The sequence below is a fragment of the Hippopotamus amphibius genome, chromosome 13 (genome assembly GCF_030028045.1).
Source record: "Hippopotamus amphibius kiboko isolate mHipAmp2 chromosome 13, mHipAmp2.hap2, whole genome shotgun sequence".
Classification (NCBI taxonomy): Eukaryota; Metazoa; Chordata; class Mammalia; order Artiodactyla; family Hippopotamidae; genus Hippopotamus; species Hippopotamus amphibius.
In genome coordinates, this window is record NC_080198.1 from 34,057,369 (window position 1) to 34,074,062 (window position 16,694).

At 47.1% G+C, this 16,694-nt stretch overlaps 1 protein-coding gene across 1 annotated transcript in view; it reads right to left on the reverse strand.

The window, feature by feature from the left end:
• CACNA2D3 (calcium voltage-gated channel auxiliary subunit alpha2delta 3) overlaps positions 1–16,485 on the reverse strand; it is a 781,884-nt gene extending 765,399 nt beyond the window's left edge. Inside the window, exons 1-2 of the mRNA XM_057705866.1 lie at positions 16,364–16,485; positions 15,604–15,685 (exon numbers count right to left, since the gene is read on the reverse strand). Of these exons, the coding sequence (XP_057561849.1) occupies positions 15,604–15,685; positions 16,364–16,485 (204 nt within the window). The remainder of the gene's footprint in view (positions 1–15,603; positions 15,686–16,363) is intronic.
• Positions 16,486–16,694: the final 209 nt, after the last annotated feature.

Here is a 16,694-nt window from a genome sequence, read left to right on the forward strand (position 1 = left end):
TTCAGGCTGGGTTCAGAGGCTGAGTAGCCACTGCCCCCGGCCCAGGATGGAACAGACTTCATGCACAAAGATAGGGAAGCAAACCACGGCAGGAGGATGTGCACATTTCCTCCAAGCAGGAAAGAGAGGGAATGACTGGGTCTCTTTAGGGGAAGCTAGCAGCCTTCCCGGAGGTGGCATATAATAGCATTTCTCAAAGCATGGTCCTTGGACCACATCAGAATTACCTAAGATGTTTGTTAGAATGCAGATTCCTAGGCCCTGCGTCAAGCTTACTGAGTCCAAATCTCTTGGGATGGGTCCCTGGAATTACGAATTTTAGCCAGCTCGCCAGGTGATATTTCTGCACGCTGAAGTCTGCCATCCTCTAGAGTCAGGGCTCAGCAGGCAGACGAGGGCAGCAGGGTTAGCAGTGTAGACAGCCGGCATGGCCTGGGCTGAGCACAGAGGCGTGACACAGCCTGATGTTTGGGACTGAGCAGTGTGCTGTCACTGAAGGATTCAGGGTGAGGATGCAAAAGGTGGCCACAGCAGCAAAGGGATTTTGGCACCCAACACAGCTCTGCACGCCTCATTGAGTATTCAACGAGTGTTTGTTGAAGCAGGAAGGAAGGGAGTGAGGGAAGGAAGGAAGGAAAAAAACACCTCCAACATTTAGTCAAAAGCCAACATGTTCTTATAAGTCTGTTAAGACAGCTAAAGATTTCCGCCAAACCATGATGTTCTCCCCAAAAAGAAGCATTTGGTCCTTTGAACGTCTATTGTGGAAAAGGAGAATTTGAGGCCTCAGGTTTTCAGATGGGTTTATTAGCAATGAATAAACACTTGACTAATTGTTCTGTCTCCTACTCACTTCACTAATGTAGACCATGTTACTAAGCAGGATGCTCCCCGACGATGCACTGGGACAAAATATTTTGACTGCTAAAAAAGAGAGACATTGGGGGAACATTTTCCCTAGGTGAAAGTCAGGCTTCAATGCGATTTAATCAAGGAAATGTTGCAAAGGCCCTTTTGCCTGGAGAGTAGAGAAGATTTCCCGTGGAGTGCGGCAAGGGAGCTTTGAAAGGCATGGGGCAGGGAGGAGAGGAACATGGGGCTAGAGGTTCCTCCCTCTGTCCTGGGAAAAGCCTCCTGGGGGACGAGGAGCCTTCCTCCCCTCTGCAGCCTCAATGCCCTGATCAATGCACACGCCGGGGGCTGGGAGGGTGACTGCCAGTGCGCCATACATGGCCCATTCCTCATTCACTGTGACCCCTGGGGCATGCCACCAGGCCCCTGAGCACCCACCCCCAGGCTGGAAGGGCTGGTTCCCCAAGATCTGCCCCAACTGGGAAATCTTCTCATTCCCTTCTAGGTGTCATCAGGCTCAGGAGGAAGGTAAAAGGTGGGCGCCAGATTCTGGGGACTGTGGAACCACACAGCAAATTCCGGGTATGAGAAGACACAGAGTGCCCCACAGAGCAATACTCACGCAGGACTCTTCACAGCCTCCACAGAAAAACGTGCCAGAGAGGAGCCAGACTCGAGATTCTCCCGAAACCTCAAACCGCCACACTCTGTTGGGCCCGATTCTGGGGGGAGGGGAGGGGCTGGAGCTAAACATCTTTTGGCAAAACTGCCCCCCATTAAATCCATATAATTGAGTTCCCACTTCCCAGCCAGCTGCTCCCCCGCATCTCAGAGGGGCTGTGCTTGGTGCAGGCGTTCAGCGTATCCATGGGAGGGGCCACGGCAGGGCGGAGGCCGGGGGCGGGGAGTGGACAATTGCACTCGCGGGGATACAAATGCAAATCACCCAAACTTGCTTTATGGCCTCTCACAGGGTTTCCTCCTGCGTGGAGGTGCTGCAAACAGCCAACGCAGGGTGCAGCTGGGATGCCGCCCAGGAGTGGGGATCGCTGCTCCGTGGATGCTGCAGCAGACGAAGACGCAGCTCCCGAACGCCTGCAATGCACAGACGTAGAAACCCACTCCCAGGGATGTACAAAATAACTAACCAAATAAACAAACAATTATAAAATCAGAGGAAGCCACACGGAGAAGGTGACATCATGTTCAGCAAACACCTTGCAGCATCTTGACAGCAGCAGGGCCTCCCAGAAGGCCAGGTAATGACCCCACGTGAAGGTGAAAGGGATAGAAATTAAAATTCACATTTCTCCCTAATGTCACTGGGAATGTGGTGTTCGAGCGCTTCACGGAATTAGCTGCAGCAGCTTCCTAATTGCCTTTGCCGAGTTGCCGCCCCCAGGTTGATGGTGGCGGCTGCGGCGGCCCCATCAGTCTCGCCTGGTGCTCCTCGAGCACCCGCCCAGCACTGCGGTGCTCCCGCCGCAGCTGCTCAGCTTGGCGCTGCGGGGGTGCCGGGACCCCTCTGCCAGGCTGGGAGGCTTCAGAGTGAGGAGACTTGGCCATGTTTTCAGGGTGCTGATGAGATCGGCTGGGACGCCCCCCAAGGGCAAGGAGAGGGGTCGTGGGCTGGGAGAAGCGAGGACCAGCTGGCTTGGATGTCTGGCAGTCCCTCCTGGCACCAAGCAGGCTGTGGGCAAGGGACTCGCCCGCAGGGCTTCAGAGCTGGGAGGCAGCCCTGACTTTTTGCAGCATCTACACCTGATGATAAGGGCTCATAAAACCCAGCAAGAGGGTAGATGGGGAAAGGAATGTGAAGGACCTAGTTATGGCCTGTGCTCAAGAGCGTTATTCCCATGGCCAGCGCGTGAGCACCAGGAAAAGGCTCCTTTGTTTATCTATACAGTCATGCATTCCACAAACAGCCCTTGAAGCCCATCCCTAAGGTAGCTCTGCACTAAGTGCCAAAGCTGGGAGGACCCTCTCCCATCAGAAAGAGCAGGCCTGCCCTCAGGGAATTTCAGGTCTAGCTCACCTGCCTCCTTCTCCACACCCCGCACCCCCAGTGAAAGAGATAAGGGTCCTCAGGATATCACACTTCCGCAGAACTGCCTGGGCACTGACAGATGTGCCAGACTCATTCCATGCAAAATAAAACTGACCCTGTGGGTCCAAGGGCTGTAGCCTTCAAGCTAGCTGTCAATCATGCAGAAAAACAAACTGCGGCTTCCCTGAGGGAAAACAAAAGAAAAGGAAGCATCAACAAATATCCAGGAAAGACAGACAAAGCGTGGGGATAACAAAAAACGAAGAGCTAAAATTTACTGGGCACTTTCTAGACGTCCAGACGTCCAGTTCTGTGCTGAGACTGTTACCACATATTGAAAAAGCTAATCCTCACCATGACCCCATTTTACAGATAAGGAACCTGAGGCCTAGAAGTGAAACTAAGTAGAGCCAAGCTGGATCTTTCACACAATCACCCATGACCATCATGGGAAATACACAAAGGGAAATTTACCCAAATTCAATGAGATTCTCACAAAGGCTTCTTAAGAGTCAGACCTAATGAGGGGAGGGCTGGCTGACCCTCAAAGGAAATCAAAAGACAAGCAGCATCGTTTTATTATAATAAAAGGGAAAATTATAGAAATCTAGAGGTATACGGGGCCCTCTCCTCATTCCAGCTCTTGCTCCTTTTTATTTCTGTATTACGAAAGCAAAAGACAATGCACCAAAAGCTAAGAATTCTGTTGGGGAAAGGATTAAGGGCAAGGAGGAAGTTTCCACCAACCCTCCTGATGAGCCAATAGCAGGCTAAGACCAAAGCAAGGCGAACATGCTGGCCCAGGGAATACCCACGTGTCCCTCCTCAGACCCCACCCCAGCCCAGGCAGCTGCACAGGATTCACAAGATCCAGGTTCCAAGCCTGCCTTTGTCACTTGGAGCTGGGTAGCCTTGGGCCAAGGGATATTCTGTCTTGGATTCTGCATCTCTAAAACAGAGATGAAGACAGAACCAAACTCAGGAGTGGCTGTGAGGCATTAAATGAAACAATGCAAGTAAAGCACGTGGCACAACATGCAAATACAGTACCTGCGTCACTGCTATGAGTACTTCCTAAGAAGACCTTGTGCGATAGGCAGCTCTAGTGGAGGGCTGCAAACAAAGCCTCCGGGTGGCCTGATATTAACTCTCCCCCCAGTGGACACGCTTATCATCTTCAGCAGCCAACCTTCCCTGATATGTGGGAGCAGCTCCTGGGTAATAACAGTAATAACAGCAACAGGCCCAGCAGCCCACCTTTTCTAAACACTTCCTCTGAGCCACTTATTACCAAGCATCCTGTGTGCATCTTCTCATTTGCATCTCTAAACTACACCACAGGGACTTCTTTGGTGGTCCAGTGGTTAAGACCCCCAATGCAGGGGGGCCGGGTTCCATCTCTGGTCAGGGAACTAGATCCCTCATGCCTCACTAAGAGCCTGCATGCCACAACTAAAAGATTCCTCATGCCATGCTAAAGATCCCTCGTGCGGCAACAAAGATTCCACATGCCACAACTAAGACCTGGCACAGCCAATTTAATTAATTAATTAGTTTTAAAAAAAAAAAAGCTACACCCTAGAAGTTAGTACCATTGTGCCCATTTGACAGATAAGAACACTACACTGAGGTTCAGCAACTGACTTGTCAGGGTCTTGAGACCAGTCAGCAGTAGCACTGGATTCGACCCTGGAGAGGCCTGTCTCAGATCCAGACTCTTACCTCTACATGGTTCTACCTTCCCAAGACCAGCAGCCTCTCTTTAAAGTAAAATTTTAAAAATCGATGATCCTCTAGTTTCTTTCTCAGTTTATATATTTTTCATATCACTCATAGAGCATTTGTGCATTTGTTTCATGCAAAAAAACTGAAAATCTTGCTGTTTAAGTAGGAAATCCCACCATGGTTCCATAATTCTCAAATTCCTATTCTGGGAAATGTGTATTGTTGCCTTTTTTCAAAAGATTAGTGAGCTGTGAGACTTCTCCTGAGAGGATTACATCTTACTTCAGGGTGACCAGATGACTCCTGATGTTCTGAAATACTGGAACTTGGCTAGAGACCCTGGGATTTTAAGGTAGTTACTAGTTTTTAACAAAGGGAAATAGCCTGTGTATATCAAAAGGTACGCGTGCACGCCCACACACACACCCCTTTTATTGGTTGCCTGACAATGATTCCCTCAAGGTGTGCCCTCAAAAGCATAGCTTTCCGACAGGGGCCCAGGCCAAAACCAAGAAGAAAGAACATTCAAACTTGAGCTTTACCATCCCGGAAGCCAAACGATCATCATTTATGTCAGTGGGGCAAAAACCTATGCACGTTGAGCTGTTTGTACGTGATGCGGCATATTGTGTTAATAGAAATTTCACTGATAATGGAAACTAGTAGGAGGCTAGGAGTAAAGCCATATGTTACGACGCGTGGCCAAAGACTACCTACCTCCAATGGATTTACTGCCTCCCACACCTATTGTTCTTTTTACACTATCTTTCCGCCTCTGCCTCAACAAAGCACAATAGAACAGGCATTTCGGATGGTGCAGGTACAAAAAGCCAAATGCCTGCCCGGTGTTTCTCTCACCTTGCTTTGCAAATTACAGTACAACGTGATAGAAAGAACAAAAGCGAATCCCACAACTGCCCACCTATACTGTACAAGGGACAGGATGGAAAGAATTAGGGAAAGAAAGCAAAAAAAAAAAAGTATCCACCTCCATGGGGACATAATAAATGCTTCTGTTTGCCATTGTGCCCATGTCACATTAAATGTGTGTGACATATACTGCCTTAATCTTATGAACTCATTGTAGGATCAAAGTGACTAAAATTCCAGGAGTCTGTCTTGCTCTTCATTAATAATGAAGTGGACACTATAAACGAGAGAGTAACCAGAGAACTAAGTCTTCCCATGTGCCACATATTATTCTAAATTGCTTCATCTGTGTTCTATCATCTAGCCCTCCCCAAAGCCCTATGACACAGAAGATTTCATTATTAGGTCTGTTCTATCAATAGGTAAACCAAGACCTAGGGAGGTAAAATTTGTGATGGGCAGAGTGGAATTCAACTCCAAAGCTCATGCTCTTTTTAAAAATCTCTTTTCAGCTGTGCATGGCTCCATGTAATAGAAGTCTAGATCCTTCTGAAACCAGACAGGTTCTTTCTTGGGAGCCAAGTTACAGAGAAAATGCAGGGTCAAGCTTTTAGCAAGGGAGGGTCTAGACTTGGGGGCATTGCAATGGCCAGTTATACCTTTGATTCCATTTTAATACAAAACACTAAAGTCTCAGGAAAATGCATCAAACCTTCAAGTGTAAGAGGCACACCCTCACGAGCCAAACTTAGGGACCCAAGCAAACAGATGAAGAGCAGGTTTGACTTTTGCAGGAAAACGTGAGGGGAAATGCTCCCTACTTTTTGCAGAACAGCTGAATCCTCACGTCTTAGCCGAGTTTGGATCCTGCTTGAGAGTTTCGCAAGGTTGTTCTCTTCCTTGGCAGCCCTGCCTTCCAGGCTGAGCAGAAGTATAAGGTACCCAACACTCCCACCTCTCCCTGGCCAGCCAGGGCCCCTCCAGTCCACCTGCCCACTCTCCCTTAGGAAGCATTTCTGTCCCATCATGGCACAAGCGCCCATGAAGCAGGCCCCCACCTCATGAGGGCCCAACACTCACAAAAGTCTGTCTTCCCTGCCAAGAGATCACCTCTTGAAACCCCACCTGAGGACAGCACATCTGAGGGAAAGAAACCAGAGAGGGTGCCGGCATCCCACCCACCTGGCCCTTCTAATTCTGCTGAGATTGACAGAAGCTGGTGCTCAGGTGGGAGCAGCCCACACAGGTGACACGCTGCAGAGAGAAGTCGAAGGCTTGGGGGTCAAGACACTCCAGTCTGAGTCCAGCCCCGCCACGTGACAAGTGCTCCACCTCCCTGAGCTGCAGGCCCTACCTGTGAGAGGTGGATAACATGGACCACCTCCTAGTGCAACCAAGAACCACAGCAGATGCCTTGCATTATCTACTTTAATATGAAGACTGCTCAGCTCATTAACTCGCACCCCCCCCAAAAAAAAGACCATTTCCTTCCTGTCCAGTCCCAGTGAGCAGTCTGTTCACCCGAGCTGGTTATGATCTTTGTGGAATCTGAGAAGCCCCCAGTACAGTCAGACTCTGTAGTTCCGTAACAGTCCTCGGTACAAACAGTCCTGAGTGATTTTCTGAACCATTTGGCCCAAGGGGAATGACCAAAGCTTTTGCGCACTGACTTTCACTGCTGACTATATGGTTTGTGCACAACGGTTAAAAGTTATGCAACTACAATAGCATCATCCCCCCAAGTGTCAGTACCTATGTTTACACAAAGAGGGGCGGCACATATCACTTATTCAACATCTTTAAGGAGATCATAGAGGACTGCAGATGCTCAAAGGCCAAAACACAACAGACCGTGCCAAGGAAGCTCTGCAGCAGAGGCAGGCGGGGCCCGTGGGAAGGGCCAAAGAACCCAGGATGCCCTTCAGTGCCTCCCATGACTTGGTGGCCGATGGCGGTCCCCATGTGCTGCTGTATCTCCCGGCCACCTGACTGGAGGAAAGACCACCCAGCCAAGTAAGGTGCCTCACCCCCTGGTTGGTCTCTAGCACCACTCCCCCAGGAAGCTGTTAGAAGTCTAGAGTCCTCCAAGGCCGAGAGGGAAGAATTCTTATGGAGGAAAGGCCTGAAGAGCACCTGGTGTCCGCGGCTGGCTTCTGGATGCACTCCCACAGTGGGGGAATCACTCGGTCCGCTGTCTCTCCTGTAGCTTTGGGCCTCACTCCAAGCAGTGGGGACCCTCGGCCCTTCCTCAACTGACCCACCACCTGCACAGCAGGGTGAGCCAGGGACGGGTAACAGGAAGACCCCAAGGTGGTTCTTCAACCCTGATTCCTTGTGCAGGCATCACCCAGACTCTTGGAGGAAGGGAGCTAACCTCAAGGAGAAGACTGAAGGTCTGGGCAGAGGCTGGGTCCACTGTGGCCTCCTCCTGCTCCAAAGTACCTGGTTCCCCAGGCTGCTCCCCCTCAGGGGCCAGGTGGGACTATCTTCGTATCTGCCAGCACCTGGAGCCCACTTCCCCATTCACACACTCGCTCACTCATGTCTGTAGAGCCAGCCCCACAGATGCTCAATGAAGCTTATCTGAAGAGCTTGTCTTCGTCTCACACCACCAATAATGACCTCCACAGCTCGATGGTGGGAAGCTTCTACATGCCAGGCACTGTGCTACATGCTTTGCATACTTTATTTCATTTAATCTTCACCACAGCCTGTAAGGGAGAAGGCACTGGTCTCGTCTCACATTGGTGGGTGCAGGTTCAGAAGTGTCACACTGCAAGGTGACCCAGCTAGGAAACAACAGATCTGGAACACAACGCCAAGTCCATCTGACTTCAGACCCTGTCCTCTCAGCTGTTTTCCCAGGCTTTAATTGTTTTGAAAGTAATTTCCCAGATGTTATATCATTTAATCCTCCCAAACACCCGTGAGGTAGGGAAACGCAGGTATTATTCACATTGTTTTCAAACTGGAACTGAGATGGAAAAAGGTCACACAAAGACAAGGGAATATAGCAGCATCATGGCCAGGCAAGCAGAATCCAAAAGCCAGGCTTGGTCACCTGAGGAAAGCTGCTTAACTTCTGTGATCCTCAGCTTCTAAATCTGATAAATGGGATGAATGGTAATTCCTGACTCATTAGGTAGTTGAGAGAATTCAGTGGGATGACATGTAAAGTACTTACCATGGTACCTGGAACGTGGAAACTCCACAGGAGTGCTACCTGTTTCTACTATTAGATCAGACTGTTTGCCCAAGGCCACTCAGGAAACGCCAACAGAAAAGACAAGAAGACAAACACCAGGGCTCCTAGGCTCCTAGACCAGTGACCTTTTTCTTTACTTTAACAACACTGCATCTTCCAAGATGTGTGTCTCTGAAAATGCTCCAAGCTCTGCACCTATTATGATGATGAAGAACAATGGGCAAAGAACGCCTCCCCAACTGACGGTGGCCAGAATATTAAAATAGAATGAGGGGATGAGCTACCCAGCACAGAAAAGTGAAAGCCAAAATAAGCACGGCCCATCCTTCAGGGCACTTCACCCAGGCCCAATGGGCCCCATGCTCCCTGTGACGCTCTGCTATCATCATCTTGAAATTCATCATAATTTTTTTTAAAAGGGTACCCCATTTTGCTTTCGCACTGGGCCCAACAAATTATGTAGCTGGTCCCGGTCTCAGCAGATCATCCGCTGCAGCTGCCTATAAAATCTCAGATGCTGGACAAATCCGAGCCTGGTGGACTGGGTCATTCGGTTCTGCCCTAGCACCCTGGTTCACTCCCTCAAGTCACTCTCGCTCACAGCCCAAGAGGACCAGAACAATCTCCCCCATCAGCAGACAGCATCTGGTACACTGTGTGATGAGCAACACTCACTTCTGTTGCATACACACACACACACACGCACAAACTTCATAAGGATAATGGTAACGACATGTGCAAGCCCCAAGTATCGACTGGCAGTTGCTTCACCTAAAATGGATAACCAGAGGTCCGGTCTGTGAACCCACAGCCATCTGCGGCCCTGCCCAACTTGCCTGTCCAGATCGTTTACATGAATAACAGCTCTTTCAACCTTGGGAGGGTACTGTTGTCCAATATCGGGTACCAAGATAAATACTTGGAAGTGCATAAAGTGAAGAAAGAGCCATCTATTTCTTGTCAAGAGATAATGCTCTCCTTCCCAATATGGTCTTGAAATGCCCATTCATAGTTTGACTACTGAGTTGTTTATTTCCATAATCTTGATTTGGGGTAACCAAGAAGCTCAGCAACATATAACCGTAATACACCTTATAAATGTAATGCCTTATTTAAACAGCCTTGGAACAAGCACCCAATGAGTGTTGTTCAAAGCAAATGGAAATTAAAATGTTTACCATTTATTGAAGACATCCTGGACCCTTTTCAAAGTTGTGCCTGTAAAATAACTTTCTTCTGAAAAGCAGATATGCTGGCTACACAAAGAGAAATCCCCTAAAACACATCAGCTATGCAGATGTCTCATCAGCCGAGGGTGAGTTGTGGTCCAGGCTGGACTGCGTCAGAGAGGGGTCTCTGAGGCTGACTTTGCATTTCAGGAACAATCACCTCAGTTTGCTGGTCAGTAAACAGTCAGGGAAATCAAGCATCTTCCTCTTCCTCTACACCATTTTCTTCTCTTGAAGGGAGAAGCTCCCTTTTGTTTAATGGACCAAAGAGGGTGATGAAGATTCTATTGATGTTGCCAGGAGCCTGACATAAGGAACTTTTCCTCTCGTTCCATGATACACAAAAGCATCACTGCAGTCACTGGAGATGAAGCATAGGCCATTATGTCTCTTGCATAAAAATTACAATAAAGGAGGAGTCGGCGGGGAGGGGGAATCTCATATGCTAATTCATAGGCTGGCATTTACTACACCTATTTCCTTTTTTCTCAGTCTCAGCCACAGCAAAGCTCTAAGTCCAATCAGAGTGTCCCAGGAACACGCAATCTGCAAAAAGTCTCTATCTAGAAGACGCTGTGGGTCTCAACTCGGGAGGCTGTTTCAACAAGCTCTGTGACTGCAAAAGATGGGGGACTCCCGAAATAAATGCCACTCACTTCTGACAGAGGATGTGTACTTGAATAAAGAAAAAGCCCCTTTGTCGGTATCTATAATGATAGGTCTGGATTAATGACAGACCGGAAACAAAGGATCCTTGTGAGAATGTACACCTCTTTCAGTAAGCCCAACACACCAAGTCATTTATTGCTCCACATACGTGGGACCACTAAACACCTAGCAAGGATCGATCAAAGACTGAAAAGCCTGAAACCCCAAACTTGACTTCTACGAACATGTGCTCCAAACTGTAGGACAATGAGACGTCTGGCAGGGCCACAGGTGCTCGGGGTAATGGTTTCACATTGCTTTTACTTTTGTTCATCCTGATACACGGCTATGTCTTCATCACAACTGCAAACGTTATTTGTGCTTGCCCCACCCGACAGACTTTATAATTATTAGATGGTTTGGTACTCATGTGTTTGCCTAAAAGCACACTGGTATTAGAATAAATAAGACAAAATAAAATGAAACCAGCCTGAGATCACCAGAGTAATTGATGAAAATTAATAACCACACTGGAATTAAAAATCTGAAGTTAGCCTCCATCAAGAAAAACCATGTCTATGTTTTCATCTCCCTTAATTTTGACTAGCATTTGTAAATTGAAGCAACACAGGCTGAAGCAGTTCCTAATGAGAGAAAAAGCAAAGCAGAAATATTTCTAGCAGAGAAGAAACTTTGAGAAAAAGAAGGAAAGAAAAAGAAATGAATAAAAGAGGCTCAGACAAAAACTTAGCAAAGACATACAAGAAGAACTTCATCTGGTCAGCAAGTGACCAAGTGCGAGTGTGCACGTGCAGTAAGACACATGTGTGGGTAAGATGCGCGAAATGAATTCTAACTGGTTTAGCCTATTCTGATGATGTCCTGGTGATTGGGCTAATGATAATGAGACCAATAAACTGCCCTGAAAGATTGAAAACTGTCATTTCTGAGATTTCAAGACTTTGAAAAATAATCTGCCAGGGGAAAGTCCAGTAATTGAAGTGATGCCATGAATTAAAACATGGGCAGCATGGGTTCAATGCATTAATCTCGCAGGATGACAAATAACCATGTTTATTCAACAAAAATGTTCAGCCAAGTAGCGCCTCCCCAATAAAAGCAATCCGTAGAGTGTCAGGCTTCCAACAGGCAGCACAGCACTGCTACCCAATTCCTAATAAGTGAATACTCCTATTTAATTATTTAAAAGACCATCGATTTCCACATTGATGAAAAGTCATAATTATCAAAATGGCTTAAAGAACCAACCTTTTACTATGCTGACTCTGTCCTGTGGAAAGAGACATCACATTCATGTGTTAAAGCCGCCCTCTCAATAAATAGTTGATAACGCAAAAACCTGGTTATGCATTCCAAGGAGAGCACATTTGATAAGTGCTGCATGAGGCACCCAAGGTAAATGTCAATTCTTTTCTAGCATTAATGACAGAGATACACAGTACCTGTATTTCCGCTGTGGATTTATCATCACGATTCTGGAAAATGTAATTGGAACCCTTCATTCCCATGAACATGCATTCCCTGAATGTAGAACAAAACAGAATGACAAACCCAGCTCCTACCATATTCTCCCTAAGAAGGATGAAATGAGAATCATGCCAGTTTAATACCTTTTATTGTGAATGTTAGGGGTGTGAGCCCATTAGTTTAACAGCCTAGGTTACGGGACCTACGAGAATGCTTCTCACTGAATCCCAAAATAGAGAGGTAATGAAACTGTGCCTCCCCAAAGAACCCACACAAAGCGCTTTCTTTGGGGAAAATGAAGCAAGATAGAGGCAGCTGAATACTAGCATGAATAAGTCAAATAGGAAAGTTAATTAAAAGTTGAAGTGAATGGAAACCGCTGCAGTATCTGCCAGCTAAGGAAGGCAGGACGCAGGCAGACAGCCGCACACCAGCGCTTTGCTTTCAGGGGCCCGCTGTCCTATAACAACTAAAACCTCTCACTTTCAACTCCAACTCCAACACACAAGTCCCACATTCTTCCACTCTGTACCGGAAACATAAAACTTGCTAAAACATGGACTACGGCATTTTACACAATCAAATATATCCTCTTTATAAGGAACCAGTAGATTGCTATTCCTGTGCTCAACAAAGGAAAAAAAAAGAAAAAATAGGAAAAGTCTGGCAGTGGATACCAAATATATTATCATAAGCTAAAGCAATGAAAGCCATGGTATTAAACAAAGAAACAACTGATGAAATCTTCTCCTTTCTAAAGCCATGGCAGTGAGGTACATTGTTGAATAGCTATTATTTATGTTGATGAAATCAGTGATAATACTGCTACCTCAAATTATATTACCTAATAAAAACCTGTTACCAAAATAGCAGTTTTCCCAGTCTCCAAACACCTTAAAACAGGTGGCCAACTATTATTTAACTTATATTCACATAACTATTCTAAAGTTTTTGCCTTAGTGCAAAAATTACTAAACTCCCATTCTAAAAATGAACATCCTACATCGTTTCACAACATAAAGTGTCAATTAGAAAAACCAGAGTACATAAAATTGTACAGTGATATACAATATATCTTACTTAACTGAAAATCAAGTTTAAATGTCCATGCCTTAAAAGTATAATTACAGTCTACTATGCAACACCTTTGAGTCCCCTTACTACAGTGTTAATCCATTTTTCAACCAAGTTTTCTGACTCATCTTGAGAGTATCTTAAATGTCAAGGATGTGGTGATGTGATGGAAGGGTGCATAGAGTTTTGACTCAGAGGAGTAATTCCTCATACAAATGGCCAGAAACTTGTAAATAAGCAAGAGAAAGGCAACTGTCTCCTTGCTTTCCCAAACGACATTGTGCCTCCCCACACTCTGAGCACCTCACATCTTTTCTCATTCATACTCTAAGCTCTCTAAATCAATTTTCTTTGCTGATCATAAAAATACAATCATATTTGGTGGCAATGGGCCAAGACAGCCAAAAGATACCTCCCCAAGTTGCCTAACATGCCCTGCCCCATCATTCATGGAAGTCCTTGCCTAGCAAGCCAACGCCATGGGTATCGCAGGACTCCATGGCCAGTGACTGGATCCAAATGCAATAGCAAATGCCTACCCCAGAACCTAATGCCCAGCAACACCTCACCTTCCCCTCGAATCAGACTAGGAAATGCCAAGCAACAGGAAGAAATGACAACAAAGCCACAAACAGCTGAAAATAATTACCCAATTGTCAAGCTTCAAACATGACAAAAGCAAAGCAAGGCTTGTGAATTCAGTATCAGAAAGGATGCTGATGAGAAGGTAAGAGAAGCATTTTAGCTTTTTCCAATTTGCTATTATAAAGTAGCCAATATTATGGTTGATGGGGTTTTGTGCAGTGTGTGTGTGTGTGTGTGTGTGTCAATTTCGGAGAGAAGGAAAAAATATATTTCATGTGCTCCTACAAAATGTGAGATATAAGATATGTAAGCATAACCAAAAAAAAAAAAAACATTCACAGGCTCTGAGGGGATACTTTCAGAGCTGCTACAACTAAACTACAACGGTGCAGATAAGAAATATTTCTTTAAAGTTATACAAAATGTTTTCTTCTTTAAAAGCATAAGCAAAATACACAGGCAATGCAATAGGCCAGAACTCTTCACATAAAACATCTGACATGCAGGCAAAATGCCAAAGCAGGGTACAGACTGGTTTAGATTAAAAGAACACTAGCAAAAGAGGCAACTCCTATAAACTGAGAGGCAGGTCACAGGTATATAAATTATCATCATCCTTAAAGGCACATTGTAACCTCAAGTTTTTATCAACTGCCTACAATTCAATGAACTCTGTCCCCAAGCAACAGAGTTGAGAAAACCATCTTTCCATGGTTTCAGAGAATATGGTTATTGGCAATTTTTAAGCCAGGCTAACCTCTGTCATTCTCTTGTGGGCTGATGCCTCATTACGATATTTGGAATTCATGTGACAAACTGTTTCATATAATGTCCCCAAAAACGCTACTCTCTACAGCAGAATGCCATAAATAAAATACGTACTTGGTTACCAGGCAGCATGCATGACACATATGTTACATTGGCCCAAAAAGCACATTTTAAAATGCTTAAAAGTTAACTTAACAATTTAAGCTGTTTGTACCCATTTTCAGAGAATTATCCCCTAAAGGCCAATTTTATTTTCTATCTTTGAGAGAATTCTTGGATTAATCCTGTTGATTTGTTAGCTTGAAATTCTTTTAACCCCTCTAATCTCTCCTCCCCAGCCCATTTTTTCCTTTTTTCTTGGGGGGGAGGGCAAAGGACCATATATCTCACAATGTAATTTTAAGCATAATGCTGCCTGTTTGAATTAAAATTGATGCAGCTTGTGATAAATGCCTAATAATCAATTCTCCATTCTCATTACTCTCCAGAATATATGGACGCAGACCAATTTCTTAAGTTTGTGGACTACTCTCATAGGTTATTATCCAGCAGTGCAGCTGAGTGGAAAGATAACCACATTCATTCTGCTTATCTGTAATGATGTAATGCATCCCAGCCCTGGGTCTAGATGATTGGGGAATAATGGGATTGTACAACTGCGGGGATGACAAACAATAGTGCAGCGTCTTTCTCTGATATACTGAACCTCAGCCTCCACCGCAGGCAAGGTGAAAGACATCATAATATAGGCACTGATTCTGCTTCTTGGATGAAGTTAGCATTTTTTGGCCAGAGGAGCATCTGTTCTCACACTGAAACTGCAATACCGACACTGAGAGGAGAGCCATGCAAAAACACTCAGTTTCCGAGCCCCAGCCAGGACAGTACCAGTGAGTATCCTGCTTTTCTTTGTGTTTAGAATCAAGTGTCATCTAAAAATAACCGGTTGGTAGGGAGAAGTCACTGCACAGTACATTGCCAAGAAACCAGGGGATCAGAGACACCTCTGATAACTGATGCTGCTCGGGGTTCACGTTTGTTTGGAAAACTAAATCTGCCTCCATTTTCTGTGCTGGAAAAATCATCGCTTCCTGCCACCACAGAAACCTTACCTTTTGCAGAAGCTGGGAGCCGGAGTACTTAGCGGCAATAGATTTTATCTCTCCACCAAAAGCAGAGGCCCAGAGCTTCACCCTACAGGGAGAAAGGGCACAGGAACAAATGTAACACCGTGTCACAGTCAACACGCACGCACACGCACACACGGGGCTGTGGCTGAAGTAGCCGGGCGGTATAACACTGAAGGAAAAAAAAAAAAAAAAGATAGTAAAAGCGCCTTGGTAGAAACTGCCAGCACTAAACTGCAGAGCGCAGCGCGGGAGGGGGCCCGAGGGGGTCACATAGTTCAAAATGCGCAAAGTGTCCCAGGCTCTCCAGAAAGATCACTGAATTTTATTTGAATAATTGCCTGAGAACTTGACCACCCAAATTGGGCATCACCTGGCAAAGACTAATCAGAGGAAATCGACATCCCCCCCTCCCCACCCAAAAAAAAGAAGTGAGATAGCAAGATAGCAAACAGGGGGGTAAATAAACGGCCCATGGAAGTTGGATGCAGTAAACAGGCTTCAAAGTTGGTGCTGTCACAGGCAGTGAGCCTCTCCAGGTCTCACTCGCCAGCCCGGGGAGGGGGCGAGGGGATCCCACCCCAGCCTCGCCGCACCACGAGGGTCCCCGCCGGCAGGTGTGAGAGGCGAGGCCGGCGCCCGCGGCAGGTCCTGCCCGGCCGCACCTGCAGGAGCCCAAACTTGGGCACAGCGGGTCGCGGGCGGCCGGGTCCCCTCCCCGGGCGGCGCAGGACCCGGCACTTACACGGAGAGCGGGATCTGCTGCTGCGAGCGTACCACGTCCCCCAGCGCGGCGTAGAGAAGCGCGGCGGTCAGGAGCGCCGAGGCCCCGCGGGACGCGCGGCACGGCCAGCCCGGCCCGGCCATGCTGGGCTCCCTCCGACGCGCCGGCGGCGGCGACGAGAGCGGCCGCGGGGAGCTGCGCGGAGCGGGCGGTGGGCGAGCGCGCTGGGCTGCCTGCTCCGCGCCGCCCCGCCTGCCTCTCGCGCGCCGGGCGCACTTGGGGAGCAGAAAAAGGAGCGGGGCGGGGAGGGCGGGGAGGAGGAGGGAGGGGAGAGAGGTGGAGAGGGAGGCAG